The sequence below is a fragment of the Coturnix japonica genome, chromosome 5, assembly GCF_054131305.1.
Source record: "Coturnix japonica strain WE chromosome 5, WE-NBRP24, whole genome shotgun sequence".
NCBI lineage: Eukaryota > Metazoa > Chordata > Aves > Galliformes > Phasianidae > Coturnix > Coturnix japonica.
Genome location: NC_140667.1, coordinates 51,777,847 through 51,794,311, shown reverse-complemented (window position 1 = coordinate 51,794,311; position 16,465 = coordinate 51,777,847). Strand labels below are relative to the sequence as shown.

Sequence of the window (16,465 nt, the reverse complement as noted above, 5' to 3'; positions counted from 1 at the left end):
CGGGTTGTGGGAGCTCTCCTGAACAGCTATTGTTTTCAAAGCCAGGGGTTGTGGAAACCTTTCCCTGGTTTGTTTAAAGGAGCTGTTATTTCATTGTTTATAGTAAGGAGCAGAGATGACAAGAAAGTTCCCTGAGAATCCTTCAAGCCTGTAACTTTGCATCCAGTAGTCTCTCTTTACTTTAAGATATGAGTACTTACAATCCCCACAATTAGGAGTAGTTTGAGTAATGGATCAATTCATAAAAGCTGCACTGCATACTCAAATTTATTGTATCAAAAAAGGGATTTTGAACTGGCTTCTGAGTTCGTTCAGTCCTGCTCGAAAACAAAGTCTTAGTTTACTGAGACTGGTGTTGCTCTTTTACACAGCAATTGGCTTTACTGGAAATGTACTTCACCAGATGGCTTGAGGAAAGAATGGTTATAAATAATCCTTAAAACATGACCCAAATAGGTAGTTTTAACTGTGATTGCAAATGTACTGCTATTAAAATACATCTTAGTATTCTAAAAACAACAGGAAGGTGATTTTAAAAGCTGAGGAGGGAAACCGTGCAACTTTAAGTTGTTTCAAGTTAAGTTCTGTCTCTGTTTGTGAAGGGGGCACTGTCAACTTAAATTAGGATCAAAACTTATTCTGTAATGCTAAAGGTGTATAAAACCAGCATTAAGGTGTTTGTACAATGACTTATAAAGTCCCTGCAAAACCAGCAGTTGCTAAACAAATAAACATTTCCTATGGTCTCTTAAATCCCTCTAATGCTGTGCTACGTGTCTGAAAATGAATCTGATCATTCTGTATTGAATGATGGAAGGATTTGGGTAATAAGAGAAGAGCACCTGAACTGAGTGTGTGCTATGCACTTTCCAATGGAGAATTTTGCATGTAGGTATACGACCCTGTTTTCAAAGAGCTTATAATTTAGATAGTCCAGAGGCAAGGAAAAAGACACAGAAATGCTTGGTATTTGAAATGTTGTGCAGCAGGCTCTGGGTTCTGGGTTGCTCAGGTCTTGCAGAAAGGTCTGGCCTTGAGGCCAAGCCTCCAAGAGCTTGGGAGCTCTGCTGGGAGCTGCAGGAGGAAGTTTGGCATGGTTTGGTACGAGGAAGAGCAGGTTTTGTGTGGCTCAAGCTCTGCAGGCTGCTGGAAGAGCAGTCGCGTGCTTCAGCTCCCAGTCCTGCTCTGTTACCTGTTGCCCATTTTGCCTCCCAGTGCTGAGTGAAATAGATTTTATGTCACCTTCATTATAGAAGACCTCTTGTGATAAAACCTCACACATGAAAAGCACAGCACCTCATTGTGATTTGGGCTTGTAGTCTCAAATGGATTTTACTAGAAGAGATGTAGGGTTAAGTTTTTGTCCCCCCTTCCCCCCTTAAATCCTCTAAACTCGGGCAATCGGGATTTAATAAAATGTTAAAGCACTTCCTTTATTTACTGTATAAACTCATCTGTAAACTGAGTTTTATAGAACAGCTCTTAGATGTCTTCTGTGATGTGGGACTTGCAGTTAGCTCTTCAAGAGCCTGCACTCCGCAGGTAGGAGCCGAATGGCACTACAGCACTTGACAAACAGGCATCTTCCCCCTGGGCCATGCAGTAGTTTGGAATCACACAGAGGTCAAGGTGTCTCAAAGATGTCAAGCATCCACCTTTTGCCAGAGCCTCAGGCTTCTTTAAACATATTTCAGGAATTTCTACATGTAAGTAGCTTACATGGTTTTTTTTTCCCATACAGAAAATTACTAGTATGAAAAGGGCTTACAGGATTGGATCTTTGATTTCTGTTTCTGTGTTAATAGTTAACAAGAGGACTATGTGGACGTTAGAAAGGACAAACAATCATGAATGTGGTGGCTTGCTGGCACTGTGGTGATTTCCCACAGTTGTGTAATCTGGTTACCAACCATTGTGCTGATGTAGAGCTGTTAAGAAGTTGGTTGAAAAACTGGCTTCTTTTATCATGCCAGAAATGCAGTGAGTGTTTAAGGAATGTGATATGGTCAAATGAGCCAGAGTACCCTACAGTGTTGAATATGGAGGTTAGAAGAAACTACAGCCCTTAAACTCTGAGAGCCAGCAGCACATAGGGTGGTCAGCAGGATGGCTGTGGGTGTGTGAAATGATATGGAGACACGGACTCCAACTGTAGCTTTTGTGGCCCAGATTTTCTCCCAGCTGTATGAAAATCTCATCGTTACAGTTTAGATTTTTAAACCTCTTTCCACCTTGGGATCTGCTGAAATATCAGGGAGGTTCTATGTCTGATGTTTGCCATTCCGGAGTCGATATCCTGTGAGATTTTTCTGCTCTTAGCAGTTGCTACCTTGTCGTGAGATGAAGTGAGTGTAAGAAATGAGAAGAAAGAGAGGGAGAGTGTTGGGGGAGTAATAGGTGTAAAACACAACCTTTCTTCATGAGCACTTCCAGGGATTTCTTTAGGCTGCTATGGCAGTAAGAACTATTTTAGGGTTGGGTGGATGGTTGGACTGGATGATCCTGTGGGTCTTTTCCAACCTGGGTGATTCTGTGATTCTGTGACATCAAGGTATCGTGCAGCTTTAAAAAGCTTCCAAACTTCTTCCTCGGAACTGTTCTAAAATAGAAACAAAAAAATCACAGCTCAGTCTGTTGTAAGGTGGTTCACAGTTCAGTGTTTGCTTGGTTTGAGTGTTGTGTGAAAAATGGTACCCTGCAGAACTCTGGGAGTAATCTATTCTGAACTTCTTCACTGCTTTCAGCTTCACTTCTGTTCTGGCTTAGGAGCCCAGGGGAGCTTGGTGTGCATGTGGACAGTCACATTAGTTTATTAGAAAATTGGCTAATAATTGCTGGCTCTCTCCATAATGTAGTACGTAGCTGTATGTTAATAATCATTTTGTTGTAGCCTAAACATGAGAGTTTTAGTGGCTAATTTGCTTAACTATTCATTTTATTACTTATATATTTCTGAAAAATTGGCTGGCTTCCCTAAAAATAAATCGGCGAAGGAGAAAATAAATATGCTGTTGGTTGCACTTACAATAGTGCCATTGTGCAAAGCAGAGCAAGGATCATTTCCAAACGGCCTCAGGTGAAATCTAATGGGAAACAATTTCAAACTGGTCTGAGTTCATTGGTAGAAAGAATGTGTCTTAGATAAACATCTGATCCAAGTTACCCTGCTTTGTATTATTCCATCTCTGATTAAGCTTTTTTTTTTTTTCAGTTTTAATAAATATGATCACATTGGCTTGTTGGAATAAGAAGCCTGTTACATTTTCTTTAATGTGGATTCTATAAAAATGGTTGTTTGCAGGTTACTCTGATTTATGGCATTACTGCAGCTTTTTCTTATCACTAAAAATGATCATTTACTGTAAACTCTGTTTTTTGTATAGAGCATACTTAGCTTTACACTGCTGTGCTAGGGATGCCCTTTCAGATACAGCTTGCAGTTTTGAAGCATATGCAGCATTAATTAGTATTTATTTGAGTTTAGTATTCAGTTGTTTATTCTTACGCTTACAGGAGAGCTCCAGTCTTCCTGCTTCGCTGCTTTTGGCTCAGCATAAAGACAGATCTACTCAGCTAGAAATGCAACTGGAAAAGCCCAAACCTGCCAAACCAGTCACATTTTCCACTGGCATCAAAATGGTAAGTTTCTTCCTTTACTGTTTTTAAGCGTTCTTTCAAAATGTTTGTTTCTTTTTTATTATTATTTTTTTTTAATTTTTGTTTGTTTTTAATGCCTTTCAAAAGACACAAGGTTTCCTGCTTTGAAATTTAAGGTTATTTTAACCAAAGTGGCATGTTGTATTAAATAGCTGAATCTCTACTTATAAAGTTGGAAAAGAACAGTCTACGTATTTCATCGTTCTGCTTCTTGGAACATAGGAAACCTTTTCATTGCATAATTGTCTAAAACCAACTTGTACCTTTTCCTCAGCAACGTTGTGCTGTATGTTGAATTATTTTGTCTCTAATTAATTGTCTGTAACTATTCTGGAAGTTGAAGTTTTAGATTAGAAGACTGCATTCTCCAAGTTTGCTCTGAGCACTGAAATAATCAGTGAGTATGGATAGACAGCATTGAAAATGATGCAGAGTGGTTTGGGATGTCATTTTCATTGCTACTGGAATCTAGGAAGCAGCAGGTATCTTTTCAAGGGTTACTACTGTAGTGACAGCTAAAGATCTGTCGTCATTCCTGCATTTTATCTCAACATGGTACAAAGTATGCATCTATTTACTGGTCCATGGAAATGTAAGATAAATAAATCTAGTTTTTGAGATGTGGGAGGGCTGTAGATGGAGTGTGAGTTGTTTTTGTACCTGACTGGTTTCCTGCTTTTTTAAAAATCCCTGTGCTTTTCTTAGTCTTTATTTTTTGAGTTGATAATGCTAACGGATGTCTTGAAAATAACCAACACTCCCACCCTTGTGGCAAACCAGACAGTAAGGAAAGCAAAAACCTTTCTGTTGTGCAAACTACTATCAATTAATCAGTTTGATTTGTCAAGGATATCTGGGTTGTGTTCATTGTTTGTTTCCCCCAAAGAGTTTGCAGCATAACAGCATTTGCAGCTTACTTTGCTAGAAGTTTTGTCAGCTCTTGTAAACTCATGCGGGTTGTTCTTTTGCATTGCTGTAGTACAAAGCTCTTATCTTCTTCCTTTTTCTTCTTACAGTTTAAGACCTCAGAGGGAGGCAGATCTTCTTGGTGGGATGTTTTCTGTGTGTAGAAAAGCTGGTAGGCAAAAAATGTTTGTGGATACTGCTTACAAAATATTCCACTGGAATTCCTATACTTGCTGTTAGTACATATTCTCAGACCTTAAGCTGTTTGTCTTTCCAGCTTTGCTTAGAGAGCTAAGTTAAGCTTCCATGTAGCTTAACTACATGACGAGGACAATGGAAGTACTTTACAATTTATTTGTAAATGGATTTTAAATAGTATTAAGCAATTGCAGATGTTTCAGATCTGCAGCCCTAAGTAAACTTCATTCAAAAATGGTAAAAAGACTTGGATGAGGAGATTTCTAACATTGTGACACTTAAATCTCACCATTTACAATAGGAAGAGATACTCATGGTAACTGATTGTTGTTTTGTCTGTGTTCAGGAAGTGTGATTAGATGACTGAATTTTATTTGTTCAGTCTCAGATGAATGAACAAAACCTTCCACCCCGATTGATCTTAGATATATAAAAAATAGTGTAAGTACAGTTAAAGTGAAAGATAAAAAAGTGAAAGTTGAGGGTATTTGAAGTTACTGCCTCATAGAAAATGGATTCCATCAACCAAAATTGACTTCATACTGATTAAAATTACAGGTTTGCTAGAGAAAGTTGTCTATCTCCATATTTTCTTGTAGAGTGCTTGATTTAATTACATGATAGCATTGCTTCTTAGAAGTTTATAGAAATCACGTTGGACAAAAGTAAGAATATTGATGCTCTGCGTAGTAAATGGATTGTCTGGCTGACTTGTAGCTCCTGTTGTAGCTGTTGGTTACCACACAATGGGAGTATTTCTGGAAGGGGTGTTCTGCAAGGACACAGTGCAGTGCTGGGAAGCAGATGTCCCATTTCAATGGGTGACATGCAAGTTGGCAATTTACAGGGCAGTTCTGGCAAGCTGGCCTCCTCTGAATGACCTGTGTCTTAATATGGCTAAATGCAGAATTATAAATAGAAGAATAAATAATGGGTTCTGTGAAGAGGACTTGAAGTTTAACTAACCATACAAATGAATCTTGACCCTCAACCACAGCAATGCATGAGAGACTTGGATATATAAATAGTACTGCAATAAAATAGGAAGGGACTTCTCCTCAGTGCGGCGTTGGGAAGACTCATACACTGAAGTATTCTGCTGACAGTGTTTGGAGAGCACGAAAGTTCATTCAAAGGTGGTAGGTTATGCTTTGTGCTGAGTTCTGCCTGTAGTTCATGGGAAGGTTATGCTATGACTCAGTGTGCAATAAGCACCTCCTCGGTGCAGAAAAAGCCAGGTCTGAACAGCACAACAGCTAGTGTAGCAAGAGCTGGTAACCTTAGTTAAACAAATAGGAGCTTAGTAGGAACTGGAGGAACAAATAGACCTCAGAGTTCACAATGTTCCAGTGGTTAATTGTCCTCACTGTTAAAATTGACTGTGGAATGTGATGAAATCTCTAATTCTTGCAAGTTTTCAGATCAGGACAGGGATGACTTTTGGAAAGTTACTGTTGTTAAATGCAAGTTTTTCAGCTCAGAATGAGCTCGTTTTGTAAGAAGCAGTTGTGCTGATTGTGTTTGACTTGGTGCAGCTGATGGTGTAGTGATAGTGCTGGATGACATCCTACCTTGAGACTCACCTGAGATGCTTCATGTGTTTCAGGTTGAGTTTTTTCCTAAGATCCTATGGTACACAATCCACCTGCTTTGAAAATTCTGTTCTGGACTCACCATTAAAGGTTCTCACAGCACACAGATGTGCATTCTTCTCTCTATTTATCCTTACCTGATCTTTTCTAGTGGATGTTTTCTTTAATACTGTTCAAAAGAAGGAACCCAGGTAAAGCTGGCTGAGATGCTGACAAATCTGGAACTTGTGTTTACACAAAGGCTTTACAAACACGCCAGTTGTGGCAGTGAGTTTTTCTTTTTCTGCTTGAACGTGAGTGTTCTTCCTGGGCTGGTCATGGTCAGAGATGTTCTTCAGCCTGACTGATAATTGGACAAGTTTCTTGGTTTGTGAATTAAGAGGCATGCCCGTTCTAGTCTCCTGGGCTAAGCTCAAGAAGTTGGCTCATTTAAGGTGTTGTATTAGTACTGTAGAGTTCCTGTGCTTACAGGAGGGAGGGGATGGCTGTCCCCGGTAAGCTGAGCAAGAGCATCCCCTATAGCACAAGAAAGACAATTAGATCAGGGGGTAGAGTTTCCTTCTTCATTTTTCATTTTATTAAACTGTTATTTTGCTCCTTTCAAGCAGGAGCTGCTTTTTATTTGCATTCTGCTGGATCTCATTGATATTTTAAATTAACTTCAGTATGTTGTATCTTCCATGCTTGAAGCACAGCCATCTGTCAGTCAGTGTGATTTGGCCTCCTCAAGTTGGGATGGAGGCTCTTCAGAGTTTTCTGCTGATCATGCTTATCATAATAAGGAACAGGCTTTTAGCATATTTGAGTATGTAAAATAATAGTCTCATTAGATCTAATCTCATCAGTATAGGCTGCAAAAACCTATACAAATGACTGTTATACAGTCCGGTAATGCTGAAAATACTGCCTGCCAATGCATGCACTTTAGATTTTAGTACCAGACCAAAGAAGAGCAATGGTTACTAGACGTGAATACTGTTTCTAGGGCTTATCAAGTTGTGCAAAACAAACATCATGTCTGGGAACAGAGCCACGCTTCCATTCCTTGGTGACTATATTGACCATTTCAGGTTGGGTGATGCCTTTAACTGGAAGCTAGTTTTTAAAGTGGGAGAGGTACTCTTATGCATTGGATGTTAATGGCAATGTACAAATGCAAGCAGGAATCCATTAAACTACAGCGATTCTAGTTTTCTTTTTGTGAATCTAATGTTTACAGGACTATGGGAGCCTTTTCATGCTTGTAGTTATGTGCTTTACAGTACGTCTGGGTTTAAAAACACATGAAAGTGTAGAGAGATTCAACTCCTCTTTAATTCATCTCAGACTGGGAGTGTGCAAAACTCTGAGCCTGGGACCCAGCTATTTATGTGTTTGTAGTAATGAATCCCTTAGACTGGCTTGAGTGCATCCTGTCTTAAGCCCATTTCAAGCTTTTTTGTTGCTTTCTGTTTTACAGTGTCTTTGCTCCCTTTCCCGGGTCCCTCAGCCTCCAGTGATAGTATTCTTGAAGTAATTTCATGTAGTTCAAAACTCAGTTACCTCTGACTGGATTGTCCAAGTATGTAGAAGAGTGTGGGTGTCCTCTGGCCTGTTACCGCTTGAGAAAGCGTTCCGTCTGCATTTCGTATCCAAATACCCCAAAAGGAATATAACATCTCATTGATCGTTCAATTTCTGTCAGGATTTCTGTCTTAATACTTAATGGCAGTGGGAGGATTTATTAATAGAAGTACCAGCGCAGAATACATGCTTCGTCATCACCAAGATGGTCATCGTGAATTTGCAGTTCAAATAGAAGTGTTGGGGAGGGAACCAGATGCCCGGAGGCGGTGTACTCACCCAGGATTAGACAACAGAGCGGCGGAAGGAGGAATAGGATCCAGCCCTACTGAATTCCTGACCTAGTGTCTCTTCCGCTGAGCCGGGCTCCATCTCCTGTCAACAGCACCTCTGAATGGCAGCAAATTAAGAGTGAAATATCTGCTTCAGCTCCTTTCCCGTCCAAATCACAGCAGCGGCAACGTTGCATTTAACTTAGTGTCTGAATATTATCAGGGTTTTATTCCAGTCGCTGTAGTTTGTCTGTTAGTAGCTGGGAGCCGTAGAGCAGTGTGCAGGCTGAAGCAGTCAGAGCTTGCAGGAGGCAGCAGTCAAATCAGTATTGCAGTGAAATGAATCTGTGTCAGACACAGGATGTCTAGGACACCTCAGGAATGCACGTTACTACTAAACTGAGCAGAACATGTGCTAAGGAATGGATTTCTTTTTGCAGCGTTACACTTGCTGTATTATTCTAATGGGAAATAGCATTCTTATTTTACATGATGTGGAGCTGTTTCTTTTAAAACGTTGACCTCATCAGCTCAGGTCAAATTAACTGTTCTTCATTATTGCCTTTTCCTACAATATTGCTTCCTGTGCAAACAACTGTTCAGCAGCGGCTCCTGCTTTTCAGTCTGTTTCTTTTATAGCTCGTGGAGCAATTATCCAAAATCCTGTTCCAAACACACAAAAAAAAACTCTCTGAAAATACCTTTTTAATAAGTTGTGCTCTTTCAGAGCTGCTTAGACAAATGCCAGGGACTCTGAGGTAAGTGAAGTGAGCGCAGCACTTCTGTTTAGGCTGCGGCTGTTCTCCAGCTTTGCCACCCCATCTGTGTGGCAGGGAACAGTTTCAGCCTCCCAGTCTTGCTTTCTCCATTTTTATGGCTCTGTTTTGTTTTGGGTTTTTGCTTGTTGTTTTGTTGGCTTTATTAAAGCGCTGTTTGAATTTGCCCAAAGTTTAAAGTAAAATAAAATCCTTCCTTCGCTGTTAGCTCAGCTGTCAATCTTCTGGCTGAAACACTTCAGACAGAACAGATTTCTTTGAGATCTATGCCAGCCTAAGTTTAATTAGTATCTTCTTTTTAATCTTCATCAGGTTTGTGCCACGCATGGCTTTTTTTTTTTTGCAGCTGGGTGGAATATTTATCTTTTCATAACACAGAGTTGTGATTCTAGACAAAACTGCAACACATTTTCAAGTGGGAGTAATGTGTTCAGCCGTACAGATTCTCTTAGAATAGACACACTGGTTTTAGAAATCATTCATGTAGGGGTGAAACGTTTTCCAGCAGCACTGAGCATTGTTTGGAGCTCCAGCAGGAGTCAGTGATTGAATCTATACCACGAGGCTGCTTCATTCCCCTCACAGTGTCAGTGCCTGCACACACACGGCTGTACCCCAGCTCGATGCATAGACACAGTGGGCTGGGCAGCAGTACCATAAAGGAGAATCCCACTGCAGAGGAACCAGATGTGCCGGTGAGGGGATTTGTTTTGCAGCACTTTCCAGAAGGCCTATGTGTGAGATGCTGGAAGAAACAGCACTTCTTTGGGGTGGACATTCAGGGGTTGCACGTTTGGTGAGCAGGTGCACATGTACATCAGTGGGAGACTGCCCTTCTTCAGCACCTCATCATAACTTCTAGAAAGAATACTGCGTATTGCTTTAGCTTTGAATTTTTGCCATCATTAGCAATTGTTTTCAGCGATGAGCACTGCATTGATCTGGTGGGAAGGATGTCTATTTCTGATAAGTGAAGAAGGAGGAAGAAATGGTGACTGTTGGATCTCTGACAGTACGTATAGAAGTCAAACATGTGAATGAAGGGACACACAAAATGCTAAACGACAGAATTCAGTTTGGGACTAATGTGCTGGATTTTGAGTGCTGTGACCCATATAGTGCTCAATTCAGTCTCACAGGGTTATATATATACAGTGTACCTGCAACTTCAGAGTGGTGTGATGGAGAATGATTAGCAGTAGTAAATTCTACTTGTTTCACCCAATCTCTAGCCTGCTATTTCAAGATGTTATGTTAAACTTTGAATGCATACATGCAGAATTGTGTTGAAATATTTGAACTCTGTTTTTGAGGTGTGTGTCAGGTACACTTTATTTAAGACTATTCTACCATCAGAATGCTTCGTGTGCACTCCAACCCACAAACTGAAGTCTGAAACATTTAATTGGGCTCTGGGCTTGCTGTGTGATTACTATTATATCGAAGTGTATAAACATTAAGCACGCTATGTTCACTTAATGAGTGTTTTTCTAAATGTAGGTAAGAAATGCTTTTGGGGAAAGAAAGGCAAAGTAAATGACAGTATTTATCACTTCCCTTCCTTTCACTGATATGGTGTTGGCCTTGGAAAAGGAGACTGCATTTAGAAAATGTGGTTCTACGTTTTGCTGTATCTCTTAGCAGGATTAATGTTTGGAATGCCTTAGGAAAGATGCCATAGTCAAAATTAAACAGTTTGGCACAGAGACATAATCAGAACCACTTGCCCTGATTCTGTTTTATAGTTGGGCTCTTTTATACTGCTCTGTTAGAATAAATATTTGTACATTCGCTTTAAGGCTCCTTTCCATGGCTAAATCAGCACATGTTTATATACACATACAGTATAAATACGAATTCAGCCCAGAAGTTTGCACAGCTGTAATGAGTGGAATTTGGTGAATGAAATAATGCCAAAGCTGTTAATTATACAGGAGTGAACAATGAGACAAATGTATATATTAGTGAAGTTAGTGGCTGTAGCTAGTGGTGTAGTGTATCTACCCTTCAGCTGATGCTTTTTGGAATGGAAGCGTTCTTCCCTTATTTATTTATTTATTTCTCCCTCCTCCACCATATTTAATTTATGGAGTTGCTCAAGGGTTCACTTGCCTGACTCTTCCCCATTAAATTTCAGCAGTACATCTGTGTGTGTCTCAAGCAATAAGTACATTGTTTCAGTCACACAAAACATGCGTTTCTTAGGAAAAGGTTTACAGGGAGAGAGAACGCCACTGGGGTGCTTTGGTCAGCCTGTGCTCTGCTCCTTTGCAGAGCAGCACTGAGAGAGGACAGCAAGAAATGGCCTCTAGATTCTACTGTACGATGCCCAAGTTCCATTCGGACAACCAACCAGACCTGATGCTTGCAACAACAGCACAAAGACACATTGTAAACTGAACTGAGGAAAATACCACGTAAATCAGACTGAGATGTTCCCATTTCTGAGTCTTATAGCTCTGAATAAGCTATTGGTTGAGTAGGTGTTACCGTGAGCAATAAGGAGAGATCTGACTGAAAGAAAGAAGGTGGCTGAGAGGGGAGTCCAAAAAAACAGCTGGCAAGAAAATAAGGAATAATAAAAAATTTCTCAATCATTGTTTGTTTTGGAAAGATCATGCTTTAAGCACATGGAAATACTTTACACATTTGAGAAGTGCTGACTTCCTACATGCCTTGTGAAGGAACAGCAAATCATTCATCTAATACAAACACATTAATAGATTGTTCCAATATAACTTTTTGGTGCTGCTGTTCTTTTTAAGAAGATATAATTTAGTGTATGTGCTCCATTTTGATGCTCCGCTTTGGCCAAGAGTTGCATGCATCACAAATGCCCAGTATTTAAGTACATGCTAAAAGAACAGCACAATGTTATCAAACCATGTTTTTTAATGCAGAAGGTTAAATAGTAGTGCTTGATGCACTCTTTAAAAGTAAACATACCGCATGGTAGTGATAGACTCAAGAGGAGGCAAATAACTTTTATGGAAGCGTGGTTGTAACCTGTCTCATCGTGTTGTGGTTTGGAAGGGATCCACAAGGATCACTGAGTCCATCTCCTTAAATCTTGCTAGAGATGATATTAGAAATGAAGACAGGACAAATTCCCTCATCAACAGTGGAACTTTTGGTCTAGGAAGAAAAATGAGTAAGATGCGAAACTTTGTTACCAAAATTGTGGTTGTTACTTGTGGAATTGTCTAATTGCAGTGCTTGTCAGAGGTCCTGAGGTCGTGAGTCCTTCCTTCTGCTTTGAGGATCTGGTGATACTTAAGTGTTCCTGGCAGGGACTTGTCTAACCTGTTCCTAAAGATGTCCTGAGATGAAGGCTCAGCCATCTCACCAGGCTGCCCCTAATAGCGGCTCATTGCCCTTGTCTTTACATTGTAGGGGAAGCTTTATTAGTGCATTGCCTTGACACAGTGCAGGTTCATTGGTTTATGTTCTGTCTGGATGCAAAATCAGGTTGCTCTCTGCCTTCGGGTAGAAACTTGTTGTGTACTTCAAGGTGAAGAGATAAAAGGACTTTACAGAATGAGGTGTTTTAAGATTTATATCTAGGAAAGTATGGACTACTTTCCTTAATGTCTTAACTGTTGCTTAACAATCGAATACTTGATTTCTTTTGCAGTTCTCTGGTAGTTTGTTTCCGTTCTACAGACTAGATATGAATTACATTTATCAAGTGGTAAAGGACTCTTCACAATTAGGAAAATTTACTTAAAGAGAGAAGTAAAGATGTTGTAAAGCTGTAATAAGAGCAAAGAAAGACATAGAGCCATTTAGTCATGTTAAAAGGTTGAACTTATGTACGTGCACAGAAAAATGTGGGCTCTTCCTGCCCTAATCCCATTTTCTTAGGCCTTGTCTGCATTCGTGAGAACACTACAGGTTTTCTTTTAAGCTCCTGTTGCTGCTGATCAAAGCAGTTTTGTGTCATTCCTTGATCCTCTCTATTGTTTACCTGAGGGAGAACTGACAGCCTGGAATGGCAGAGCTTGGGGAGTGGGCTCACAGATTCCTCCGAGTCACCTGTCAGCTGGATTGCATCTGCCTTGGAGATGCTTGCCTTTTAGGTACATGTTAGACTTACCTCACAGATTAGTTTGTTTCTTGACTACTCCCATTACTTATAAAGACATATATATATATTATAGAGCCTCTAAAAGGAGGGCTATGAATATGGGGGAGGGTCTGGAGGAGAAGGCCTATGAGGAACAGCTGAGGACCCCAGGTTTGTTGGGGTCCAGAGTGGAGGAGACTTGAACCATCTGTCTGCCTGTGTTGTAAAGCTTGTTCACCTTTGTTGCATTGTTAGAAGGTCTCTCCTTTGCCTGTATCTTCTTCCTTTCTTGTGTCTTCTTTGTTTGTATCTTCTTCAGACAAATTTTGCATGTCCTTTTTGTTGCTGTCCGATCTCAGAGGGCAGCAGGATTGTGTGTGTGCACACTTAGATGGCTTTGAACATGACATCCCACTCTCTAACAGGGATTCTGGCTGTAGGCAGGGGTGTACATGCAAGACCTCTGTTTCCCCATAGCACCTTCTGTTCTGATTTAATCTCTGAGGTGCACCATCTTTACTAATAGCTTAATTCCCTGCAAGGAAAAAAATGTTCAGCATGTTGATTGAGGCCGTGCTGGGTGTGCTGTGTAGCAGCCACTTGCTTTCTGCATCTATGCTTGCATGTAAGGCAACACAGTGGACAAATTACTCAACTTCTGAAGTTTAAAATAGCATATTTACTAATTAAAAATGAATTTAAAAATAAAGATGTTTTTCAAAGCTGTGCTGAGGGCCTGAGTTTCCAGTAGTCGGCCATGCAAGATGCTCTCGTATTGTAGTAGGACATTTTCAGTAAGAGATATTTTGGATCAAAGAGACGATATTCTGTACCAAGAAGTCTTCAATAATAATTTTCTTGAAGAATGTTTGTTCAGGTGCAGAGGGTGGGAGAAGGGAATATTGTTTTAGGCAATCAATGTTGGACATGAAAAGGTGAATTTCCCTGTACATACCTAGTCTGGATTCAGTGTGTCAGTCAGGGTGCTGCTGGAAAGAATTATTGACAACATTGGCTGCTAATGAAAGAGAAGTCACCCTCCTGAGGGAGTGTGTTGGTCTCTGAGAGTTTTCCTTGTGTTCATTCCTCCTAACTTTTTAAAAGAAGAATATCCTAAATACGAGATATATCAGTGTGAGTAAATTATTGTTTTAGTTTATTGTTCTACTTTGTCTAAGCGTAGCTGCCACAGAGGTAACTGTATTGTGTTACAGTTCCATCAGGACGTGTGGCAGAGCAAAACATTCTCAGCCTCTTGCAGAGAAGACACTGACGTGGTATAAATGCTGTATTTTATGTAGGTTCTCTTTAAAAATGTAGGATAATTCAGAATATTTTGGAAATGAAGAAACCTGCTTTGGCTCACTCTGACAAATGTGAGTAGTGGTACGGACAGGAAATGGAGGGACAGAGAGCACATATGGAACAATCCATCCCAATTAGCTGGATGGAGGCCAGGACACTGGAACTTGCAACATTTACAAGGATTAGTAGAACATGGAATGTTGGGTTTGTGTCAGTATGATGATTCTTGTGTTACTCTGGGACATTATGAAGATCCTGGGCAAGGTAGACAGTGCACGGGAGGGTAGTAGGTTGGAGGGAGGAACAATTCAGAACTGAAGGCTGTGGGCAGGAGTGAAGAATCATGTATTTTTAGATCTGAGGGCTATTCTCTTCTTTCATCTCTTGAAAGAGAGATGTGAATAAAGGCAATGATGCTCTTTTCTCCAAAGCAGAGAAAGAGAATGGCAGAAACATGATCCCCTGCAAGACTGTCACAAGCAGTGCTCAAGTAAACAAGACCTTTTGCTCTGTGCCATGTAGACTTGCTGACAGATCTAAACGGGATCGATGTGGGCATCTGATCCTTGCCATCGTTAGGCACTGTTTGGCACCAGGGTTTAGGGCTGCTTGTATTTGTGTACCTGTGGGCATACAGACACAACTAGTGGGGGAAAAAAAAGGCATGTCCATCTAAAACTATATATAAAGCATTCCAGCTATAGCGCTGCCTTTAGAGCAGTAGGATCTTAGAGCTCATACACGTGAAGATTGAGGAGTAACCCATTAGTAAATACTCAAAGAAGCTTCTGCCTTTCCAAAAGGGCAGCAGTATCTGTGAAAGCTTGATGGTAACGATACTGGGAGTGGCACTGCCTTTGCTTTCTTTTGGAGCAAGTTTTGAGCTGGTTTGTAACTGCAGTTCAGAAAAAAGCATAATCCAAGGAGCTTTATTAAAAGGATTTCCCACCAGCCACTGGCACACTGTCATATGCATGAAGTTGGAGGGCTATCATGTGGTCTGCTTGACAGAAGAGAACTTGGCATCGGACTTCAACATCTATATCCTGGTGTTTAATGTCTGTTGGCACTATCTGAGCTGTGCGTGCATACCAAGGATTCCCTTTTGCATTTGTTCCTACTAGTGCATTATTAGGGTTTTATTCATTGCGTGGGGAGAGGAAGATGGCTTGGCTTCAGAGCTGATGGGAGGATGTATAGGGGATTACAATGGAAACTGTCTGCCTCCTTCATCTTCACCCATTCAGTTTTCACTAATTTGCTCTATGTACTTCTTTGTGAGGTGCCTTCATCTTGAATTCCCATTTTGATTTATGTAGAACCTGAAGCCTAGACAGGATTGGACCATTCAAGAAATTGAAATGTTTGTAATGTTTGACAACAACAAAAAAACCCAACCAACACGAAAAACCACCTCTAAGCATAGTGTTGTGTTAGTATATTTTAACTGATAGTGTTGTGTACAGCTTCTGTTTTCTGCTGCTTTTTAAAGTTACTTACATCTGGTTGGTTAATTTCAGTTACAAAATCAAACAAATATGTGGATCTTAAAGCAAAAGAAGCGTTCTCGAAGAACATTGTATTCATTTAACTGTTGGTTGCTCTTAAACCTTGAGTTAAATAATGGTTGTAACCGGGCTTGTTTGTTTCCTTGTTTTTGTTTCTGTGAAGAATGAAATACAAATACAGCTTTTTAATTTATTTTAATTTATTTTTATTTTATTTTTAATTTATTTTGATTTATGGAGAGTACATGACCACTGCAGCCTTTCAAAATGTAGCATCTCTTCTGTAGGAAGAAACCTCTCATTAGCACTCAGGACACTTGATTCTTAAGTACGACACTGCATATCATGATGGTTTATCTTCTATTATCTTCATGCTATCTCTAATCCATCTTAGTGGTATTATGAGGCTTGGAAATCCATGAGTGGACTGTGCTTAAGGTAGCAGATGAGGTCCTACAGAGGGAAAGCAAATTTGGTTGGTAAAAATTCTTGCTGCATGTTATATAAGGAAAACCTCTGCAACTTCGATGCTATGGAAGTTCAATATGAACTTGGGAAAGATGGAATGGTGGTGGTGGTGGTTTTCTTTTAACTTGTATAGGGAAATCTTCACAATTGTGCA

The 16,465-nt window shown here is 40.2% G+C and overlaps 1 protein-coding gene across 5 annotated transcripts in view; it reads left to right on the top strand.

The window, feature by feature from the left end:
* The window catches only part of MNAT1 (MNAT1 component of CDK activating kinase), a 106,460-nt gene that overhangs the window by 41,719 nt on the left and 48,276 nt on the right, over positions 1 to 16,465 (top strand). For all 5 annotated transcript variants that reach the window (XM_085549599.1, XM_015865750.3, XM_085549602.1 and 2 more), the window contains one exon: positions 3,514 to 3,639. In XM_085549599.1, coding sequence (XP_085405725.1) covers positions 3,514 to 3,639 — 126 coding nt within the window. The remainder of the gene's footprint in view (positions 1 to 3,513; positions 3,640 to 16,465) is intronic.